Source organism: Odocoileus virginianus, chromosome 20, assembly GCF_023699985.2.
Source record: "Odocoileus virginianus isolate 20LAN1187 ecotype Illinois chromosome 20, Ovbor_1.2, whole genome shotgun sequence".
Taxonomy (NCBI): domain Eukaryota; kingdom Metazoa; phylum Chordata; class Mammalia; order Artiodactyla; family Cervidae; genus Odocoileus; species Odocoileus virginianus.
Window position 1 is genome coordinate 55,964,426 of NC_069693.1, and position 23,986 is coordinate 55,988,411.

At 39.5% G+C, this 23,986-nt stretch overlaps 1 protein-coding gene across 2 annotated transcripts in view; it reads right to left on the reverse strand.

Moving 5' to 3' along the window:
* Window positions 1-774: 774 nt before the first annotated feature.
* Window positions 775-23,986, reverse strand: part of CNTNAP4 (contactin associated protein family member 4) — a 271,612-nt gene continuing 248,400 nt past the window's right edge. For both annotated transcript variants that reach the window (XM_070451515.1, XM_070451514.1), the window contains exons 20-24: window positions 23,349-23,482; window positions 22,426-22,513; window positions 7,447-7,665; window positions 6,723-6,794; window positions 775-1,022 (exon numbers count right to left, since the gene is read on the reverse strand). In XM_070451515.1, the coding sequence (XP_070307616.1) occupies window positions 829-1,022; window positions 6,723-6,794; window positions 7,447-7,665; window positions 22,426-22,513; window positions 23,349-23,482 (707 nt within the window). In that variant the 3' untranslated portion in view covers window positions 775-828. The remainder of the gene's footprint in view (window positions 1,023-6,722; window positions 6,795-7,446; window positions 7,666-22,425; window positions 22,514-23,348; window positions 23,483-23,986) is intronic.

Consider the following 23,986-nt stretch of genomic DNA (forward strand, 5'->3'; position numbering starts at 1 on the left):
TCACATTCTTTGGGAAATGGGCATTAACCAGGTTCTTAACTACTACCAATACCAAACCATGATAACATTAAGCAGAAAAGTTTTAAAGGCAAAACATCACATACTGATGACCAATGCACTTTCTGAGTCTTGTTACATACAAATTTTATGTTCAGAGCTGGAGCCTGACACGCAAAACCTAATGTTTTCAAAATCATTAAAAACAGTCAAATCGAAATAGATCAATACAAACAAACCAATGAAAACAGAAACATTTTTCCAGACTATTGATAAATTGTATTGAATGCAATACAGAGAAAGGCAGAGGGGTTTATATACTTTTGGCCACTGAAGATGCAAACGCCAGCCAAACAGGATCTTAGAAGCATTTCCAGGTCTATGAATAACACCATGGGGACACCAAAGCAAACACAGCATATGTTCTCAAATAAAGCAAGGTCATTATAGTCCAATTGTGATTTTCACCTCTAACACAAGTTAGGTAGCACGTGGTTGAGAGGCTAGCAGCACGTGGTTGAGAGGCTAGCGCTACGGTTTTCACACTGAAAAACTGTAGCTCTCAAGTGAGTTAAACTTATGTTTTAGATTGTATCAGAATGGCTGGAAATTAACAGCAATAGCTAATCCTTGTTATACAGAATGACCACTAGGGGAAATAAGTCAATGGATGAGGCCTCCTGAAGCCATCTCGCGTCTGGATATGGCCACACGGCAGTGCTGCAAATCCATTGCCTGTACATTCAGTGTAAGAACTTGTTTTTTGTTCTTTGAGAGCCCCTGGCTATTAAATCAGGCTACTGTAATTATATGGCAAATCATCTCTGCCAATCAGAAGAAGTACTCTTTCTGATTTTCACTGACTGCATTTTGTATATTAAGCTCACTTTTCAAAACAGCCTCAGCATTGTCTACATTCTCTGACCTTTTTGCCTCATTTCTTTTGTATAACCTTTTCTGCTGATAAATGCGGACAGCTATGGCAGTGATGCACAGCAAGATAAAGATCACAACAGCTATCAAACCTAGTGAAAGAAGAGAAAAGAAACACAAAATCAGAACCGTTGTTCAAATAGAAACTGCATAGACTTCATTGTTTAAGAAGTCATAATAAAATTATTTTCTACCAAAATCAAGCATCAGATATATGTAAGTTGGAAATATCAAAAACCTCAGGCATTTCTGGATCAAGTAGTATCAAAATATGTTGAGTTTATTTCTGAGTTCTGTCAGTCTTATGGGCTCACCTTCATTTATTCTGAATGTATAGTATATGGATTATTTAGTGTATTTGTATACATAATTTTAAATAACATATTACCTACATGTCTCTAAGTCCATGGGTCACCTCATATTAATACCTAGACAAGCTTAGTTATTTTGAAACTATATAGTAGTAGTAACATCATAAAATAATCAAATGTGTTTTTAATACTTAAATATGTGAACATTTTAAAACTGAACTTTAGTTGATTTACAATGTTGTGTTAGTTTAAGGTGTATAGCATGATTCCATTATACATATATATATGTGTGTATATATATACACACACATACATGTATATCTATTATTTTTCAAATTCTTTTCCTTTATAGGTTATGACAAAATATTGAGTAAAGACCCTGTGCTATACAATAGGTCCTTGCTGGTTATCTATTTTAGATATAGTAGTGTGTATATGTTGATCCCAATCTCTTAATTTATCCCCTTAAATGTTAACATTTTAATGAGGCTGATTATCAATAATTTGTTGTATCCCTAAATAGCAAGAACAAGTTTTATATGAACAATCCTGACTATGAAATATATCGATCCTGATACATAGATGAGATTATGTCTATATGAAGAATATTGATTTTTTGAGACATCTGATTGTAAATAAAAAATTTGAATACCACTGTGGTTAGCTATGCTAAATGGTTACCAATTCTGGTGTTACGTTAAGTCAGTTATCTTCAAAGTGAGATCTCTGAATCCTTGATGGTTCCTGGAACACTTTGAGGAGGCCCATAGGGTCAAAACTATCCATAATAACTCTAAGATGCCTTTTTCACTGTGTTGACATGTCCACTGAGAGAACAAAAGCAAGGTCTGGTAAAGCTCCTGGTACCTTAACATGAACTAAGGCAAGGTCACCAACCTTTGAAAGTGGTCACTGAATTCATAAAGTAAGCAGGCACTGCACTGCCAGCTTCATTTAAGAATGCCCTTGATGAAGCACTAAAAATTACACATTTTGCCAAATTGTGACCTTTGGCCATAAGACTTTCTAACATTTTGTGTGATGAAATGGAAAGTATTTGTAAAGTACTGATACTTCTAGTGCAGACTGAAGTATGATGGCTGTCTCCGGAAGAAGGCCACCGTGAACATTTCAGTTGAGTTGTGAGCTGAACTAGTTGCTTTTTCCTGTAAAGAACACTGTTTTTATTGGAAAGAACGACTGACAGATAAACTGTGGTTGTTTTAACTTGGATATCTGGCAGAAATTTTCTCTAAAATGAAGTAAATCTGTCACTTCAAGATAAACAACTGACAGTGTAGGATGCCAATGATCAAAGCCAAGTTTTCAAATGAAAAGAATTTGGAAATCTGCTGTCTGTCACAAGTTTGAGAGTTCCTCATACTTAGACTCTTCTGCTGAAATCAGTGGCTATGTTAATGTAGTGTTTTCAGATGAAAATAAGTACAACGGAAATAGCAAGGTAGATGGAGTCTCATACCATAAAACAAGGACTCTTTGCTTTAGTTTAAAGTAGGTGTAAACAACTCTAATTACTCCAACTGAAGCCAAAACTTCAAAGGTCCTCATCAGTCACAATGGATTCTCGAGTACATGATCTGATGGGCAGATTGACTACAGCCAATAATATTGCCAGGGGCTAAGCTGATTTTTGGCTATGTCAGCCTTATCTGAGAGGGATAGCAGAAACTTCAAAGGTCCTCATCAGTCACAATGGATTCTCGAGTACATGATCTGATGGGCAGATTGACTACAGCCAATAATATTGCTAGGGGCTAAGCTGATTTTTGGCTATGTCAGCCTTATCTGAGAGGGGTAGCAATTCCTTGCTGATAGATCTAACATAAATCTGATAAGTGAATTCTCTATTGAAATCTGAAGAATTTTCTAAAGGATATAATTGTTTTATTATTGTTATATTAATAAAGAATAATTGAAATCAGAATATCCATTTGTTGTCATATATTTTGCTTCTCATCTTAGAAAAGTAATAAGTTGCTATCAGTATTCTATTGCTTGGTTATAGGCCTCTGGTTTAAAGAAAGAGATCGTAAACCATTTCAATGTAGGAAGTCGATGAAGTAGGTAGACAGTAGGCTGTGTTGCTGCATTGCGCTCCATCATGTCCATCTCTTTGGAGGCCCATGGACTGTGGTCTGCCAGGCTCTCTGCCCACATAATTTTCCAAGCAAGAATACTGGAGTAGGGTGCCATTTCCTACTCCAGTGGATCTTTCTGACCCAGGGATCAAACCTATATCTCCTGCATCTCCCGTGTCTCCTACAGGTGAATTCTTTATCACCAGCACCACTTGGGAAGCCCACAGAGACAGCAGGCGACTGCAGACAAAATCACGGATGGGCTCTGGAATGGGTTTGCTCCATGCATGTGATTTATCTCTTGTAATTGGAGACAGTGTTATATACTTTGGCCACCTGATGCGAAGAACTGACTCATTGGAAAAGACCCTGATGCTGGGAAAGATTGAAGGTGGGAAGAGAAGGGGGCGACAGAGGATGAGATGGTTGGATGGCATCACCAACTCAATGGACATGAGTTTAAACAAGCTCCAGGAGTTGGTGATGGACAAGGAGGCCTGGCATGCTGCAGTCCATGGGGTTGCAAAGAGCTGGACATGACTGAGTGACTGAACTGAACTTTATTGATTAGAGACAATGTTATGTCAGGGCTTGTTATGCCCAAGAAAAACCTTGATTTAACATGATACACCAGAAAAAAAAAAGAAAGGAAAAAAAATATTATAAATGAAATATGACCACCTGCTACATTCTGTGACATTACTATCTGAAGTTCTGTGTGAATGTGTTTTTATGATGAAATTACATAGCTTGCTGTCTCAATCTGATCATTCATATCTGTGAAGTCTGACCAGAAACTCTCCAGTGTCTGAGTCACCAGTTTTAAATGTCTTATTAAATCAATTTCCCCACCTCACCCTGTTTATTTGCTGTTTATAATTCAAGAAAAAGATTGCCTAAAATGTAAAAATAGGAGAATTAGCCAACTAAAATATACTTAAATGGACTAACTTATGTTACACAGTGGATGCAAGTTAAGAGCAAGGAGACAACAGGTGAAGAAATCTACCACAATGCTAGCAGATGGAGAAACACGCTAGAGAATGGTATTCTGTGGTTTAGCAGATGAATTGCATGTGATCCCAGACAAGGCCTTTGGAGCTTAGATGGCCATGACCTGCTGCTCTGCTTCTGAAGCTCAGTCCCCGCCGTGATCAAAAGCAGACACCACTGGATCTGGAGGCCCTGGGGAGACCCTGAGCAGCAAACCTTCCATAGAGTCTTGCTCTGCTCTGTGCTTCTGAGTCAAGTGAGAATTTCACACACAACCTACAACTTGCTTCCATTCTAGAATAACACAGAATAACTTATAAACACACTTCTTCCTTTACTCTGCAAATCTTGCCAGTAATCTTTGCCCAAAGGTATGATAAAAAGATTAAATACTTGCTCTAACATTGGCATGACTACACAATAACTCTGTATCTGCATCTCCCTATATTCATACTGTATTTATCCATGTATAGAAAACATACAGTAAAAGCACCATTATTGTTGCAGAAACCAAGCACCACACCTGGAGAGTTGGAGAACTCAGGTTTATTACGCCTCCGGGCCCAGAGGAGTTAACACTCCAAGCTCTGAGCCCAAACAAAGGGGTTATGAAGTTTTTACAGGCAGACTATAGTGGGCAACATTAGATGCCAATAGGCTGGTTTAAACTAGGGGGTTTTGCATGCGTGGGAATAGCGATCAAGACGGGGAGGGGAATGCCTGACCTTTACAGGGACAGGCATGATTAAGCAGGTTTGCAGGGGCTGGGCAACTGCAAAGAGCAGGACAAGGGTGAGTGAGATCAGCTCCAGTTCCTAGTATTGTAAGTCCCCACTTTCCAAGACTATGTGACCTACGTGATCCAAACGTGATCCAAGGGGCAAGCTGAGTTACAGAGACAGAACAAGCAGGAGGTTATGGAAAATTTTAACTTTTCCTCTTCATTATGAGACTGAGACAATTTGTTTGACTAGGAGTCCCAATTTGAAATGTTGAGCACATTGTATTGATAGATGATATAATTTTAAATTTAGAGTTTTTACTATTTAATGTTCTAATGCTATATTAGTATATTTATTTTAGACATGCAGATTTTAACTACTCTTCTAACAGGGTTTTAGTGTTTATTTCTCACTTGTTACATGACTAAATGAGGAGTCTATTTTATGCATCTTTAATTTATATACCATTAATTTGACAAAAAATAAAACAACTGAAAAAGCAATGGGGATTTTAATATTCTCACAAATTTTGATCAGTACTGTTCTCTGTCTAAATAAAATTCTAAGTACTTAAAGCAAGCTGATGTCTACATAAGTGAGGGTGTAAAAGTAGAGAACCAAATGCATCAGTTATAAGCCCACATAAGCTGCTTAAGTATATGTCTAATCAACATAACAAAATAATTGTTTACTTTCTATATCATTTGCAGAATATGGAGAAAAGGTGAGCCATTTAACATTTCAATAATCTGATTAATAATATTCTTAAAAACATTAATCAGGAAGAAAAAGGTTTCTGTGGGGGCTTGGTTTTGAATAAGTTACGTCTCAGAGAATATGCTGCTCTACCACCAGGAAGATATATTTAAATCTTCTGGTGCTAATTTTGCAATTTAAGATAAGTAATAAACTACTTTTATTCCATTAGGTTAGTATTTGATAAAATGCAAATACAACAGTAATATTCATTGAGAGGAGCATCTAAACCATGAAAATAATCCACTTTATTAAGCATTAAGGCAACAATAAACACATGCTTTTAATGTTCATCTCAGCATTTTCCAACTTGTTACATAAATTCTTGCAGAAGCAGTGATGTCCAAGAAACCAAAAAATGACACTTCCTCAAATACAATCAGAACACCCTAGGGAGTGCAGATGGCCATTATAAAGCTAAATGATATTCATTATTAGTACGATGTCCTAATGAATATCTAATACTCATACTTGAGTGTGGTATTTCAGTGAAATTATCAATTATTTATACTGGAAATCTCCAAGGAAGCTGCAAATTTAGGAAGACTATATGACAATCCAATACAAATAATAAACCACCTTCCTGACCTCAGGATTCACTGATAACTCTTGGGACATGTATAAATTCTTCATGTACTCTGTGCTCAGCGTCCGACTCTTTAGGGACCCCATGGACTGTAGCTCGCCAGGCTCCTCTGTCCATGGAATTTCCCAGGCAAGAATACTGGAGTGGGTTGCCATTTCCTTCTCCAGGGAATCTTCTCCACCCAGGGATAAAACCTGCATCTCCTACTCTGGCAGGCGGATTCTTTACCAGCAGCCCTATAGATAGTGTCTATAATGCTAAATATTCACCATTATTAGCAATGATATTAAGTACCGAAGAAGAGCTCACTCATGCTTTCTGTTACCTCCAATGACTGCAGAGTCACTTTTGATTGTATTAGTGAGGGGTTCTCTGTCATCTCTTGTTCCAGAATGATCTACATTAAAGGACAAAAAAGAGGGGAATGGGGTGATATAGGATAGTGAAAAGAAGACTTTTTAAAAATTCACAAACAGTTTAAATCAGAACAGAATTATAGAGGTCAATGTGGGATGTCTGTAACTGTAAACTTATGCAATACCCACATGAAATGGCCCATATGAATAAAGAATTGAGAATTGAGAATCTAAAAAAGAAATGGGAAAGAAGAAAGGTTAAAACTAGTTTTAAGAATCCATTTCAAATACCTATGGCTGTTTCATGTTAATGTATGAAAAACCAACACAAGGAAAAGTGACAATGTTAGTCGCTCAGTCTTGTCTGGCTCTGCGACCCCATGGACTGTAGCCCATTAGACTCTGTTCATATAATTCCCCAGGCAAGAGAACTGGAGTGGGTCCTCATTCCCTTCTCCAGGGGATTGTCCCAATCCAGAGATCAAACCTGGGTCCCTTGCACCGCAGGCGGATTCTTTACCATCTAAGCCACCGGGGAAGCCCAACCAACACAATACTGTCATCATCCTCCAATTAAAAATAAATGAAGGAAAAAGAAATCATTTTGGGAATACAGCGTCACGGAAACATCAGAAGCTTTAACATTCGGGGGACGTGCCGTTTGTGACTGGGTAAAGGAAAACCATACGCCACCTGCAAAGGAGTGTGTCCTCTCCCTAGATGTGGCATCAGTGCCAGCCTGGGCCACGCAGCTGGACTCCGTCACGTGTCCAGAGACGGTGATGGGGGCGGGGCGGCGGGGCTGCAGGGCGGCCTTCAGCGGGGCCACGTGGCCGACCTGCACAGCAGACAGACAGCCCAGGAAGCCCTGCGCGCCCGCCAGCGCTGTCTCCTGGTCCACGTCGCTGTGTCCTGTGAAGCCAAAGACACGTGGCGGTGCTGGTAACACAGAGGGCGCCCACAGGCAACGCCACAGTGCAATAGTCTGAGTCTTGATGACGCGGCAGCAACATGTACTCAGCTACTAAATTCCTTTCGCTTTTGTCTTTATTACGAGAGATCCACTAAGTCTTTCCACAACTACGGGTGACATATCCCAGGTTAATGAAGACAAGTGTTTAAGCATGGCTAATTAAATATATTGAGAGCTCTCTGGAAATCATTAAAGCCTCTACAAGAATGGGTCCAATAATGAACTGACCTGGGTTCCTGCAGATATTACATAAGAGGCCGTATCTCAAAGCTGTCAGGGACTCTAACTCTTCATGTCCAGCTGTGAAAATGTTCACCCCTGTGCAGCCTTCACTGCCTGTTTCACTGTCCACCTAGCACTCAGCCTGAGACAGTGTGTGTCCCCTATAGCTAGATAACCCTCCCGCCCCCCATTTTAATGAGTATTTGGTTAATATGGGACTATTGTGGGACAGAGACTGGTTTGAATGTCAAACTATTAATTCATAATTTTACAGTGGAGAAGATATTTCATGCTTGGCAAGCATGAAATCTAAACAAGGGGCATTAATTGTAGAGTTTTAATATTCAAACGGTATCAGTCTATGATACATCCACCCACTCAACTTGATCATAAAACAGTAGGATTCCTCTTCCCTCTGCTGCACATATGTGGACGCCAACATTTGCATTTCGGTCTCTCTTTTTAAAGTGAAAGTGTTAGTCGCTCAGTCGTGTCCAACTCTTTGAGACCCCATGGACTGCAGCCCACCGGGCTCCTCTGTCCATGGGATTCTCCAGGTAAGAATACTGGAGAGGGTAACCATTTCCTTCTCCCAGGGATCTTCCCAACTCAGGGATCAAACCCATGTGTCCTGCATTACAGGCAGATTCGTTACAGCCTGAGCCATCAGAGAAGCTCTTTTAAAAAACCAATAAAACAAATATTGTATTTATGAATGCTTATTATATGGTAGGCACTATTCTAAGGAATTTAATTTGCGTGTTTGTGTTTAACCCATACAGGGCTCCAAAATCACTGCAGATGGTGATTGCAGCCATGAAATTAAGACACGCTTACTCCTTGGAAGGAAAGTTATGACCAACCTAGACAACATAGTGAAAAGCAGAGATATTACTTTGTCAACAAAGGTCCAACTAGTCAAGGCTATGGTTTTTCCAGTGGTCATGTATGGATGTGAGTTGAACTGTGAGGAAAGCTGAGCGCCGAAGAATTGATGCTTTTGAACTGTGGTGTTGGAGAAGACTCTTGAGAGTCCCTTGGACTGCAAGGAGATTAAACCAGTCCATCCCAAGGGAGATCAGTCCTGAATGTTCATTGGAAGGACTGATGCTGAAGCTGAAACTCCAGTACTTTGGCCACCTGATGCGAGAGCTGAGTCATTGGAAAAGACCCTGATGCTGGGAAAGATTGAGGGCAGGAGGATAAGGAGATGACAGAGGATGAGATGGTTGGATGGCATCACCGACACGATGGACATGGATATGGGTAAACTCTGGGAGTTGGTGATGGACAGGGAGGCCTGGTGTGCTATGGTTCATGGGGTTGCAAAGAGTCGGACACAACTGAGTGACTGAACTGAACTGAACTGAGCCATGAATAACCTATTTAAGACACACAGACAAGACCCTTTAGGTTGAGAATTTCAGTGATTTGCCTGAGGTTACTCAGTTTTTGGCCTCATGCACTGGACTCCAGGCCTGTTGGGTTCTTTTGTTTATTATTGACACATTCTTTCTTTTACTCTGTTTATATCCTCTGTGGTGCTTTTTTTTTTTTTTTTTTTTGACTTGAGAGCTATTCTTGAAATGACTCTGGGCAACTCAATTCTGATTGAACCTGTCTTTGCTATATCAAGGTTTTCGAAGAACACTTACTTTTGTTCCATTTTCATTCACATTTTATGCCTTTTAAATAAAAATACTGATTAGATGTTTAGTATCATGAGTATCACAGTACATTAAAACAATCTGAAAATTAGAGAGATTATACTACGTTCCTGTTGGGCTGGGGGATACAGTATTCAGACCAAGGCGTTCCGGCTCTGGAGGCTGTGTTTTTACCACCAGGCTATCCTGCCTCCCCACACAAAGAGCCCTGAGAGGCAATCTGCTTCATTACCTTTGTGTATAAACCAAAGAACTAACTCAGTCCCGCCACACAGCAGCCACCCGTTTGAATGGATGGAAATACATTCAAACATACATATTTTTAGAAAAAGAGAGCATTCTTGCTTTAGAGTTTTGTTTTTTGTTTTTAAACTCCAAAAAGAAATAAAAAGGAATATACTTTAATAGCAACATAATCAGAACAGTGCTTCTCATATTTCTTCTCCAGGGTTAAAATCTTGAATAACACGTCTATAGACCTTAAAAAAAAAAAAAACTTACCTTTTGAATAACAACAACAACAAAAAGTAGATAAATAAGATTCACTTCTCTGGTAAAAACTTGATATGAGGCAACTTTTAAAAATCCTATACCTTTAGACTGAAAATATCTACCTCTTATAAAATATTGTATAAAAAAAGGTTTAAGCTCCAAAACTTCAAGTGGCCAATCAATATTTGTTTTAAGAGCTAAATGTACAGGAAACACATTCCCTGCTGTTCGAGCATCTTACATTCTAGCAGGGGAGACAATAAACATGAAACAGGAATGGATGAGAATTTTGAAGACTGATAATGCTATGAAGAAGTAAACTAGAAAGTGTGATGGAGTGGATATGGAACAGAAATTTATCTTGATGGATTAGGTGATTTTTCTGTGTGTCTGTTTTAAGGATGACTCTGCACAGCCCTATTTTCTTAGTCATCTGTACATATTACTCCAGTGTCTTCTGGCTCTTCTTTCTTACATTTTGCAAGATTCCCTATGATTTAGGGATTTTTTTAATCTTATTGCTCCTGTTGTATATCTCCGCTCATCAGTTATGCATAGAACATGGTGGGCCCTTCTAATCTGCAGCTTGGAAAATTCCATATGTTGAGTGTGCAACCACTGGTTCAGTTTCACCCCTTGTATACTTCTGGACTGCCAAGTATTCATGCTGACCCTCCTCTGCGTGAATATTAACTGCCTTTAATTTCCCTCCTGATTTCTTTTAGGACTTGTTTTTGTGTGGGTCCATGGCTTCATTCACACAAGGAGCAATAGTTAGAAATGGACATGGAACAATGGGCTGGTTCAAAATTGGGAAAAGAATCAACAAGGGTGTATACTGTCACCCTGTTTATTTAACTTCTATGCAGAGTGTTATCTGGCTGTGCTGTGTCTTAGTTGCAACATGTGAACTCAGTTGCAGCACATGGGATCTAGTTTCCTGACTGGGGATCGAACCTGGACCCCCTGCATTGGGAGCATGGAGTCTTAGCCACTGAACCATCAGGGAAGTCCCCTGGAGAAGGGAATGGCAAACCACTTCAGTATTCTTGCCTTGAGAACCCCATTAACAGTATGAGAAGGCAAAATGATAGGATACTGAAAGAGGAACTCCCCAGGTCGCTAGGTGCCCAATATGCTACTGGAGATCAGTGGAGAAATGATTCCAGAAAGAATGAAGGGATGGAGCCCAAGCAAAAACAATACCCAGTTGTGGATGTGACTGGTGATAGAAGCAAGGTCCAATGCTGTAAAGAGCAATATTGCATAGGAACCTGGAATATTAGGTCCATGAATCAAGGCAAATTGGAAGTGGTCAAACAGGAGATGGCAAGAGTAAATGTCGACATTCTAGGAATCAGCAAACTAAAATGAACTGGAATGGGTGAATGTAACTCAGATGACCATTATATCTACTACTGTGGGCAGGAATCCCTTAGAAGAAATGGAGTAGCCATCATAGTCAACAGAAGATTCGAAATGAGGTACTTGGATGCAATGTCAAAAACGACAGAATGATCTCTGTTCATTTCCAAGGCAAACCATTCAATATCACAGTAATCCAAGCCTATGCCCCAACCAATAATGCTGAAGAAGCTGAATGGTTCTATGAAGACCTAAAGAACTTTTAGAACTAACACCCCAAAAAAGATGTCCTTTTCATTATTTCAGTCAAGAAACACCTGGAGTAACAGGCAAATTTGGCCTTGGAGTACAGAATGAAGCAGGGCAAAGGCTAATAGAGTTTTGCCAAGAGAACGCACTGGTCATAGCAAACACCCTCTTCCAACAACACAAGAGAAGACTCTACACATGGACATCACCAGATGGTCAACACCGAAATCAGACTGATTATATTCTTTGCAGCCAAAGATGGAGAAGCTCTATACAGTCAGCAAAAACAAAACTGGGAGCTGACTGTGGCTCAGATCATGAACTCCTTATTGCCAAATTCAGATTTAAACTGAATAAAGTAGGGATAACCACTAGAACATTCAGGTATGACCTAAATCAGATCCCTTATGGCTATACAGTGGAAGTGAGAAATTGATTTAAAGGACTAGCTCTGATAGACAGAGAGCCTGATGAACTATGGACGGAGGTTCATGACACTGTACAGGAGACAGGGATCAAGACCATCCCCACGGAAAAGAAATGCAAAAAGGCAAAATGGCTGTCTGAGGAGGCCTTACAAATAGCTGTGAAAACAAGAGAAGCGAAAACAAGAGAAAAGGAAAGATATTCCCATTTGAATGCAGAGTTCCAAAGAGTAGCCAGGAGAGATAAGAAAGCCTTCCTCAGTGACCAATGCAAAGAAATAGAGGAAAACAACAGAATGGGAAAGACTAGAGATCTCTTCAAGAAAATTAGAAATACCAAGGGAGCATTTCATGCAAAAATGGGCTCAATAAAGGACAGAAATGGTTGTACCTAACAGAAGCAGAAGATATTAAGAAGAGGTGGCAAGAATACACAGAAGAACTGTACAAAAAAGATCTTCATGACCCAGATAATCACAATGGTGTGATCACTCAATTAGAGCCAGACATCCTGGAATGTGAAATCAAGTGAGCCTTAGAAAGCATCACTACAAACAAAGCTAGTGGAGGTGATGGAATTCCAGTTGAGCTATTTCAAATCCTGAAAGATGATGCTGTGAAAGTGCTGCACTCAATATGCCAGCAAATTTGGAAAACTCAACAGTGGCCACAGGACTGGAAAAGGTCAGTTTTCATTCCAATCCCTAAGAAAGGCAACCCCAAAGAATGCTCAAACTACTGCACAATTGCACTCATCTCACATGCTAGTAAAGTAATGCTTAAAATTCTCCAAGCCAGGCTTCAGCAATACGTAAACTGAGAATTTCCAGATGTTCAAGCTGGTTTTAGAAAAGGCAGAGGAACCAGAGATCAAATTGCCAACATCTGCTGGATCATCAAAAAGCAAGAGAGTTCCAGAAAAACATCTATTTCTGCTTTATTGAGTATGCCAAAGCCTTTGACTGTGTGGCTCACAATAAACTGTGAAAAATTCTGAAAGAGATAGGAATACTAGACCACCTGACCTGCCTCTTGAGAAACCTGTATGCAGGTCAGGAAGCAACAGTTAGAACTGGACATGGAACAACAGACTGGTTCCAAATAGGAAAAGGAGTACGTCAAGGCTGTAGATTGTCACCCTGCTTATTTAACTTCTATGCAGAGTACATCATAAGAAACAGTGGTCTGGAAGAAGCACAAGCTGGAATCAAGATTGCCAGAAGAAATATCAATAACCTGGGATATGCAGATGACACCACCCTTATGGCAGAGAGTAAAGAGGAACTAAAAAGCCTCTTGGTGAAAGTGAAAGAGGAGAGAGAAAAAGTTGACTTAAAGCTCAACATTCAGAAAAACCAAGATTATGGCATCTGGTCCCATCACCTCATGGGAAATAGATGGGGAGACAGTGAAAACAGAAAACAGTGTCAGACTTTATTTGCCGGAGGGGGGTGGGCAGGGAGGGAGGCTCCAAAATCACTGCAGATGGTGATTGCAGCCATGAAATTAAAAGACTCTTACTCTTTGGAAGTAAAGTTATGACCAACCTAGATAGCATACTAAAAAGCAGAGACATTACTTTGCCAACAAAGGTCGGTCTAGTCAAGGCTATGGTTTTTCCAGTGGTCATGTACGGATGTGAGAGTTGGACTGTGAAGAAAGCTGAGCACCAAAAAATTGGTGCTTTTGAACTGTGGTGTTGGAGAAGACTCTTGAGAGTCCCTTGGACTGCAAGGAGATCCAACCAGTCCACCCTGAAGGAGATAAGTCCTGGGTGTTCATTGGAAGGACTGATGCTGAAGTACTTTGCTGAAGTACTGATGCTCCAGTACTTTGGCCACCTCATGTGAAGAGTTGACGCATTGGAAAACACCGTGATGCTGGGAGGGTTTGGGGGTAGGAGGAGAAGGGGACGACAGAGGATGAGATGGCTGGATGGCATCACTGACTCGATGGGCATGAGTTTGAGTAAACTCCAGGTGTTTGTGAAGGACAGGGAGGCCTGGCATGCTGCGATTCATGCAGTCAAAAGAGTCGGACACGACTGAGCGACTGAACTGAACTGATGCAGAGTATTTCAGGTGAAATGCTGGTCTGGATGAATCCCAAGCTGGAATTAAGATTGCCGGGAGAAATATCAGTAACCTCAGATAGGCAGATGATACCATTCTAATGACAAAAAGCAAAGAGGAACTAAACAGCCTCTTGATGAAGGTGAAAGAGGACAGTGAAAATCTGGCTTAAAACTCAACAAAGCACTAAGATCATGGCATTCCAGTTCCATCACTTCATGGCAAACAAAATGGGGCAAAAGTGGAAGCAGTTACAGATTTTATTTCCTTAGGCTCCAAAATCACTACAGATGATGGCTGTAGCCATAAAATTAAAAGACGCTTGCTCCTTGGAGCGAAAGCTATGATAAATCTAGACAGCATATTAAAAAGCAGAGACATAACTTTCTTGACAGAGGTCCATAGAGTCAAAGCTGTGGTTTTTCCAGTAGTCACGTATGGATGTGAAAGTTGGATCATAAAGAGGCTGAGCACCAAAGAACTGATACTTTTGAACTGTGGTGCTGGAGAAGACTCTTGAGAGTCCCCTGGATTGCAAAGAGATCAAACCAGTCAATCCTAAAGGAAATCAACCCTTTATTTGTTGGAAGGACTGATGCTGAAGCTGAAGTTCCATTACTTTGACCACCTGATGTGAAGACCCTGTTGCTAGGAAAGATTGAAGGCCAAAAGAGAAGCAGGTGGCAGAGGATGAGATGGTTAGATAGCATCGTTGACTCAATAGATGTGAATTTGGGCAAACTCTGGGAGATAGTGGAGGACAGATGAGCCTGGCGTGCCACAATCCATGGGGTCGCAAAGAATCGGACATGACTGAGCCACTGAACAACAACAGTGCTTCATTCACGTGCTCTCCAGGGGACGATTTCAAATATCCACAAAGATAACTTTTTTTTTTAAGTCTGGGAAAATCATGCTTTTAGTTCCTCAAGGTCTTTTGTCGCTTGGCTAGAATTTCCTCGCATTGCTCTTGCTAGATTTCCCCCAGGATGGGGTCTGTCTCCTTGGATAGCTTACTTCTGGTTGTTCTGGTTTCTCCCCCATCTGACCGCTGGTGAATCCAGGGTTGTATACAGGGTTGTTTTTCTCATCTGCTGGTTCTCCATTCTCCATCACTGTTTCTTCAGGTGGTTGACACCCAGAGAAGGTAGACAGTGTATCAGCCATCCTTGTCAGTAAAAAAACCTGCCAAACACCCACTCAACTTCAGGATACAAAAAACTTGGCCCAAATTTCAGGATTGAGGAAGTTCTCACATTTCAGTCAAAGCAGGAAGACAGAAGCCCTGAGTTTTCAATGCCGCCCTTTCCCCATGGGGTCCAGGGATCTCTACAAGCCAAGAATTTCTCAGGATCCACACAATTCAGGGTCTCCCCTAAGGCTCCTGTAGGCTGGGCCCCAGGCTCCCTTCCAACCAGAAGCAGGAAGTCTCAGAACACAGTCTTACTGGAAGCCTCTAGGCAACCCGACCAGCTGGGCTGGATCATCAACACCCTTGTTTCAGGAGACTAAATGGGTTGAAATTAGAAGTTGGAGAGAAAGAAACTATGAGATTTTTGCAGCCACCTTCCCAGAATTGAGTCCAAATGAAATTAGCAGTTATATTAAGTTGCTTAAAAGCAATGCCCAGCATCAGATAGCTGCACTGAGAACAGGGCTAATATAGCCAATGAGCAAAAAATCCATCTTTCCTTTTATCTGACTCCAGAAATATCAACAACATTTAAGTGTTAGAGCAGGACAGGTGGCGGAATTGAAGACAAATATCTCTTTACTTCATTGAAATCCTGATAAGACAATTACATTTAGACTGTTTCTGGCTATAAAAATCCCTAAGCAACCCAGATTTTGAGGGTGATCCTGCCTGTTAAAAAATTAGCCTCAACTGTATCTTCCAACCAAGGGAATGACTTCTGCTTCTGTAAAGAAATCTTCTCCCAAAAGTTCTAAAAAAAAAAAAAAAAAAGAGTACCAAGGAGTTAAAATTTGTTTGAAGCACTTTTCTGTTTATTACTCAGAGAGAGGAAACTGTTTCTGGAAAGGATATGAAATAAATGAAGAACAATTAAAACCAGAAGTGCTTCATGAAACTTCTTGTGGCTCTCAAAACAACAGTAACAACAAAGCAAAACAAAAAACCTCAAAACAAACCTAAGTAGTTTGACCATACCTATGGAAACGGGGCCATCTTAAGAAAGGATCTCAAGGCCTTTAATCCATAAAGATAAAGAGAGCTTGCCAGAAAATGGTGCAGTGACTCAAAGGAGCAGTGCTAAAACCCAGCAGGACATTTTTACCATCATAGGCAAGTACAACTAGGATGTAACAATGACAAAAGTTAGCAGAAAAGGAAAATGGCAAAGCAGACAGCAAATAGAGTACAGATAATGTCAGCTTTTCATAAAAGGTATTTATATGCCAACCAAGCCTACTGCTCTGAGACACAACCTTGAGAACTGATTAATGTAAAAGCTATTTATAGTGAGGCATCTCGGGGTAACCTGAGCTTCTCTTTTGCTTTCAGCATGATCAGTCGCATTGGAAGTGTCATTTGACTGGACTTTTGCAAAATCACAGTGTCCTTAAGTAACTGAATTAAACTTTCTTATGTACCTCTGGGCTTAGAAGCAGGTTTGACATAAAATATCCCCGTGACTGAGGTCTGTTCCTGAGCTCTTCTGAGGAGGTGCAGTAGACATCCTCTTGCCTCTGACCACACAATTATTTACCTCTGGCCCAGATCTCCACTGCAGAAATCTGAGTTACTTCCTGGCTCTGCAGTCTCACAATAGATAAATGGTCCCCACTCTCACTGTCTTTAAATACACCAAAGCTACTGCTCGCGGTGAGTGAAAACATCTTCAGACTAAGAAAACTCTCCTAACATAACACACAAATCTGTAAACAAACAAAAAAGACCTCATAATTGAAGTTAACGAGTTTGCATAACCAAAACCAATGTAATGCAGCCTATTAATTTTTCGAGGAAGATGGACCCAGTTCATCTGATGCAACCTACTTGTTCCCACCAAGATGTACCAACCGGTTTCTGCTGTCAGTGTTCTTGCACCATGACATTTCTCACATACAAAAGTCGTAAGTCGTCACTGTAAACATCACTCAGCCTCTGAACAGTAATTTTCAATCATTTTGCAACAGGTTAAATTATGTTATTATTCATAATGTGGGCACATTATGCTATGAGAGGCTTTTATGCAATTTCAAGAGTATGTAACGATCTTAACAGAGATATTTTTTTTCCATGTAGTGGAATTGTGACCCAATAAAAGCTTAATGAATTAGCCAAACAACTTTATACCTGCATATTTCCTTTGATTAATTACATCGTGGAGAGATGTCTTTTTCTGTAATCTTTGGTTAAGTAGGTCTCTTAAAGGAGCTGACTGAGGAATCATTCACTTTGGCCTCAGTAGCTAATACATTTTGAACACACTTAACAAAGAAATGACATCGGACTGTCTGCCTCTTCAGAAGGAAGAACAGAAATGGAGGAAGTGTTTTCTCTGTCCTCATCTCTACAAATGGGAGTGGACTGTAGGAACAATTTTTAGGTCCAGTTATCGTTAACAAGCATTACTAGCAGCTCCCAAGCAAGGAGGATGGTTTTGAGGAAGCAATATCTTACTCTGATGACATGGAAACCATCTCCAGCCCTTGGCTATACTTGACAGACAACACGAGCAGAATTCACATTTCGCTGCCCTTGCTCTGACAGAGCTGCGGACCTTGGGCTGGCCGGACCCATGTCTCTGCTGTGTCTGTGCCCTCTCTCCACCCCGAAGGTCCTGTATCCGGACTCCGGTCAATTGCATCCTCTCCCTCTCTCATCCGTCAATGCCTGGTCTTTAACAAATTCACTCACACAGTACTGTAAGGCCCTGATTGTGGTTTTATTTTTTACTTATTCCTGATGCAGGTACATTTTCAAGCACATCAGTAAACTAAAGAAATAAAACAATTGCTTTCTCCTTTTTATTTTAGAAATTATTTGAGTTTTATCACTGTCTGAGGGTTCCTAGGTTTTGGCAGCTGATATATAATTTGGGATTTGGGGTTTTGGCTTCTGTCATTTGCTCTCTATTGAAGTGTAAGTAGATCTCTGTTTTATGATGTTTAACAGCCAAATCCTTGTCAACGGCATACACTTGCCCATCCCACCTGGAGCACATACTTGTGATTATATGTGCTTCTGACAAAATCCCAGTATCTACCTTACCATTTGCTCTACAATTAAAATCAGATTAAACATTTCAACATCATGAGTGTTCTCTGCTTTTAGAATATGACACTTTTGATCAATGCTCATGTATCACAATGAGGAGAAAGGCTGTTTTCAAGTTTTTAGGTATGGCCAATTTCAAAATGATATAGCTGTGTCTGGAAATTACTAGAGCCACGTTAAGGATGAAGTCATGCCAAGTCCTGAGGATAGTCTATGTTTTAATTATCAAAATATTAAAAAATCAGCCTGATGAATAAAAAAAAGTGATTTTAAAGTAGACTCTATTTTTTTTGCTCCAAATGGTACTTCTCTTTTAAAATAAACCCTCCATTATCTTAAGAGATGTTTCACGATATATTTACACAATTGCAGTGCCCTTAACTTACCTGGCTCACATATTTTCCTCACCTCTGGGCTCTGAAGTGGGTTTTACATAAAGGATCCTGACACATTGAGATCGTTCTCAAAGCTCTTCATCAGGGTAAGTGGATGTCCGTTCCTGGCTGACTACAGACTTTATTTACATCTGGCCTAAATCCCACCACAGTGATCCAAGAGCACTTCCTGGCTCTGTGGCCTCAGAAGAAATAAATGATCTTTAATGGTCATCAATCACCTCCAATATACAAAAGTTACCACTCAGGATGAGTGCAAATAATCATCCAGCTTTTACTCAAATAAATCATAAATCTATCCTAACATATTAAAGTATCCAGACACAGAATCCAGAGCTTCACTTTATAGTGAATTCTGAATATGAAAAGCAAATGTAATATACTTTATTGAATACAGGAGTGTCTGAATTGAGCTGCTTTGGCAAAAAGCTTGATCTTCCCAACCCAGCTCCCAACTACTAATGACTATCACTGCCAAAGTTACTGAGTCCTCAAATATTTTAAGTGTAGTAGGGAGTTAGAGATGGTTTTCATGTCATCACAGTACAGATTGATATGATTTCTAAAATTTACCCTCCTCTCAACATCTGCTAGTAATATTGATTAACAGTGACAATAATCCAAAATTATTCCCATGATTCTTCCTAAGTGTAAGGAATGAGTATGAAAAACAGGGGAAGAATGCCCTTTATTTCTGGGGTCCATCTGAAATGGCAGTGGATGGTCATATCCTTGAGTCTTTGGTTGAAAATGTAGGCAAATGACAACTCTAAAAAAATTGGTTAATGTTTATTTTCTGCTCCCTTAAAAGAACTATTCAGATATTGTAAAATGATATAAGTATTTTACTATTTTTCTTGGCTGCACCACGCAGCTTTCAAGATCTCAGTTCCCTGACAGAGACTGAACCTAGGGCCATGGCAGTGAAAGACCAAGTCCTAACCGCTGGGCCGCCAAGGAACTTCCACTGTGTTTAACTTCTTTACTTTGGAGAATAATTTGGAGCTATTTTATCCCAAGCAACATAGGGTATACTACATTCAATTAGATACACTGGAACATTGTGTATTATGATTATCTGTATGCCCACTAACCATAAATTCTGTGAGGGCAGATGCAACGTCTGCCTTGCTGACTGGCATTCTCTGTGTTCACAACAGGTGATCCCAGCATATGTGCTAAATGGATAAGGGAACCAAACGGGCTTATAAAAATGAAAACCATAGTTGGTTAGCACGAGGCCATGAGAATGTGCCTTACAGACCTCCAGCTGGGCGAGAGGAACCGACCGAGGGCCCCAGGTGCCGGCTCTGACACTCATCCTCGTGCTTGGGCCAGGGCCTTGCTTCCCACGGCTGTTCCCAGGCAAGAGCTGACCGCAGCGGGGACTCCAAGGCACACCCACCCTCTGGAGATACGAGGCTCCCCTGGTGGCCGACAGACTCGGCTCCCCCACCAAGCTGAAGTCCAGGGCGTTTCTAACTTTCCCTCCCTCTCTCCCCACTGGAAGGAGGCTTGCATGCAGTCTTACAAGCTCTCTCCTCACATTCTCTTTCACAAGTGTCCCCTTGATAAAACCCTCACACGGTTAATTTTGTCTTGACAGTGGCTTCTTAGAGGACTGCAACTAACATTGAAACTTCAAGATGGAGCAACTCTCTGGAAAACGAATAGCTCCATTTTAGCATCTATTTTTACCATAAATGAACATAGCATATTAAAATGTAATAATATACTACATAACATTTTGTTGTAAATGCATACATATACCACACCATATGACTATAAATTATTAGTCTCCTTTGAATTACACATGATTTGCATGCAATGTTAGTCTTTGGTCAAGATTCACACCTTAGGATATCAATTAATTCATACCTATATTCTTAGGAGAATTAATTGATTCAAACTCTAAAGTTCACTGCAGAACTTGGACTTTAATCTTATTTTTCAGCATGAGTGATATGAGTTTTAATAATACACTATTCTTGAGTAAAAACATTAACATCTTTAATTCCTTACTAATCTGCAATATTCATTATAAAAAGGGAAACAAGTATCTATATAATGAATGTTATTAGTCTACTGTTTGATTAATACAATCTTCCTCACAGAATGCAGTCAGTTTCCCAATTGTTTTATAATATATTTAACATATTTCTATTCACACAAAATATTTTCATCAGCAAATCTGGCATTAAGTTTGAAGATGCTGTTTCTTCAAAAATATGATTTTATCAACATTATGCATAGTTGTTAGAATTTTTAATCTTTTTAATTTTACATTTTTTTGTAAAATGCCTTAACTCAGACCCTGCTAGACTGAGGAACTCTTGACATTGAGATTTATTATAATTATTTGATCTTTTTTATTACTGTAGTTGAATTTATGTGATTTATGCTATTAAACTCACTTGGGATTTTCCAGTTAAGCTTCCAGATATCTAAGTAGTACTTTACACATATATTTCATGTCCATCTAGCATACTAGAAGAACAATTCAATTCATATTTCCTTTATTTGGAGAATAAAAGCATACAACATTGGTGCTTGTCACAATGCTAGAAAGACTATAAATATTTGTAAACTTTAGTATTAACCTTCTCAGAGCCAATATCTGATCATTCACCCACAGGTTTAATCAAGCATTCTCAAGATTCTAACATTATGTACAGGGAATGTAAGAAAAGATTTATCAAGGTACAAGTAATTGAAAAGGTCAAAAAATAAAATATCTCATTTACTATCTTAGACAAAATATTCCAGATTAATGTGAAATATCAAACTTGGAATGAAAATCAGACTACAGGAAGTCCTCCAACCTCACATTTATATCTAAAAAGAAAATCTCTTTTAAAATTTATTGCCCCTCTTTCCATTTAGTCTTTGTTGGCAAGTATTTAAAAAGCACATGTTTTGATGCTAAAATGGCAAGAGTATGTTTCTATTTCCATGCTATTATCACAGGTGACTTGGTGGATAGAAATAAGAATTATAAAAGGCATTTAGACAGACGCTGGGTTATAAGTCAGCAGGAGTGGCTGGCCACTGCCTTCAACAGCAGAGAGGATCCAGGCCACAACCGGAAGCATACTCACTAATCAGCAGAATCGCAATTGCTTTCTCCTCCATATTCTTCTGACCTAATCCTAGTGCTATCATTAGATGATGGTTTATACGTTTGGCAGCTGATTGACATATGGTGTGTTATTTATACCTTTACTATTTGATGTTTTTGAAGTGTGAGAGTGAGACCGTGTTTCATTATGCTGGACTGACATACGGCAGACACCAGCATGGCGTTACTATTCAAGGAGGATGCTTGCTCATCTTACACAAAATGCCCCAGCTCACAATTACACACACCCCTGAGGAAATACAGTTTCTGCCTTGATTGTCATTCACTTCACAACTGAAATAAGGCAAGCAGTTCCTTTTGGCATGATGAATTTGTGTGTGTGTGTGTGTGTGTGTGTGTGTGTGTGCGCGCGCGCGCATATCTGGAACATGACTCTTCTGGTCCACGTTTATGCATCACGATTAGGCAAAAGGCCATTCCTTTTACTTACCTATAATCCTGCCCAGTACAAGGGATCTGACTGCACTGAGTTCTGTACCTGACGCCAGGTGGACTTGCCTCCTCATGCTCTCATCAATCTACAAAATTGTTACATGAGATGCAAATGTCCACACAGATGTTGTCATTGAGAAGAGGACAGGAAGCAAAGGAAGACAAAAGAAAATGATAAAATAGGCAATTGTTAATATGGCCCCAAAGATTAGAAAAACAAAGTTTAAAGTCAGTCATTTATACAGGTGAATATTATTTTCTAAACTACTTTTATGCTACCCTCAGATACCAGTGCACCCTACCTTCTATCCCCTTATATCACTTTATTTTTCTCCACTGTATAAGAAATTCAAATGGAGAAAACCAACAAAAAGATACAAGTTATCTTCATCTTGATATTTTTACTTAGCTGGGTATTTTTACTTGAGTCATTCAGCTAAGAAATTTTCCTGTATCTAGAGGGCTGAAACATATGTGCTTTTCTTCAAAAGCTGGTAGAGTGAATAATTCAACTTTCTCTGCTATAACTCACATCATTTTAAAATTCATTCTGAAATTGTGATCATTAATTTCTGTGCAAGAAATACGGCTGCATGTACAACCATCTGAAGTAAACTGGTTTCATGAGAGTAGCAACAGTTCTGCCAATAGTAGATTATGCTAAACTAAAAAGCATTTCCCACCTGAGTAAAGTAAAACAAATAGGAAAGTTTGGCAATTTTAAGTATCAAATACGATTAATCTCTTAAACCGGATCCTATTGCTAAAAACACTGAGCACATATGATGGTCTATGATCTGTGTTAGGGTGGCACTGGAAGAATGATTTTATTTAACTATCCACTATCCAATTTCTGCTGCAGGTCCGTCACGCTGGGGAGCTTAACTGTAAACACTGCTTCGGTTGTATTTTCTCTATTACCTCCACAAAGACCACTGCTTCTTCTCTGTTAATCTTTACATGGTGAAGTTGCCCATCGGCCATGTTTTTGAAATCAAAGTTAACAACATCAGGTTCTTGATATCTATTTAGCTTGTACCTGATCTGCAAACTTCCTAAAGTAGAGGGGAAAAGTTATAGTTTAGTTAAAATTATATTTTTTAAAACGCCTTTAAAAAAAAACTCAGAGTCCTTTTTTGTTACTTACTAATTCCTCGGGAAGAATTCACAACAGTTCATTTGACTGTACACTTTCATCATAATTCCTAGAAGTCAGTTTCCATGTGAAATTGCACTATTTCCCCAAAGTTAAGAGCAAATAGGCTGCAAATAAGCAGGCTCTTTCTTGCAAATATTTAATTTGTCAAATATGTAATTAAGCACATGCAAATCTTTGTACTAGCCTCTGACTTAAAATAATAAGGTTTAATATATTATGAAGTGCCAAACTACTGTGGAATATTGCTGTAACTTTCTGTATCTGTAATTCATCTTTCAAAAAATATGCCTACCATTCCTGAAATGCAACTGATGAATGGAATTATTGTTATCAAATACAGTTTTACTAAAGATAAGGAATATTTTTCAAGTGGTGATGGTTATAGAGTTTGGAATGAAAT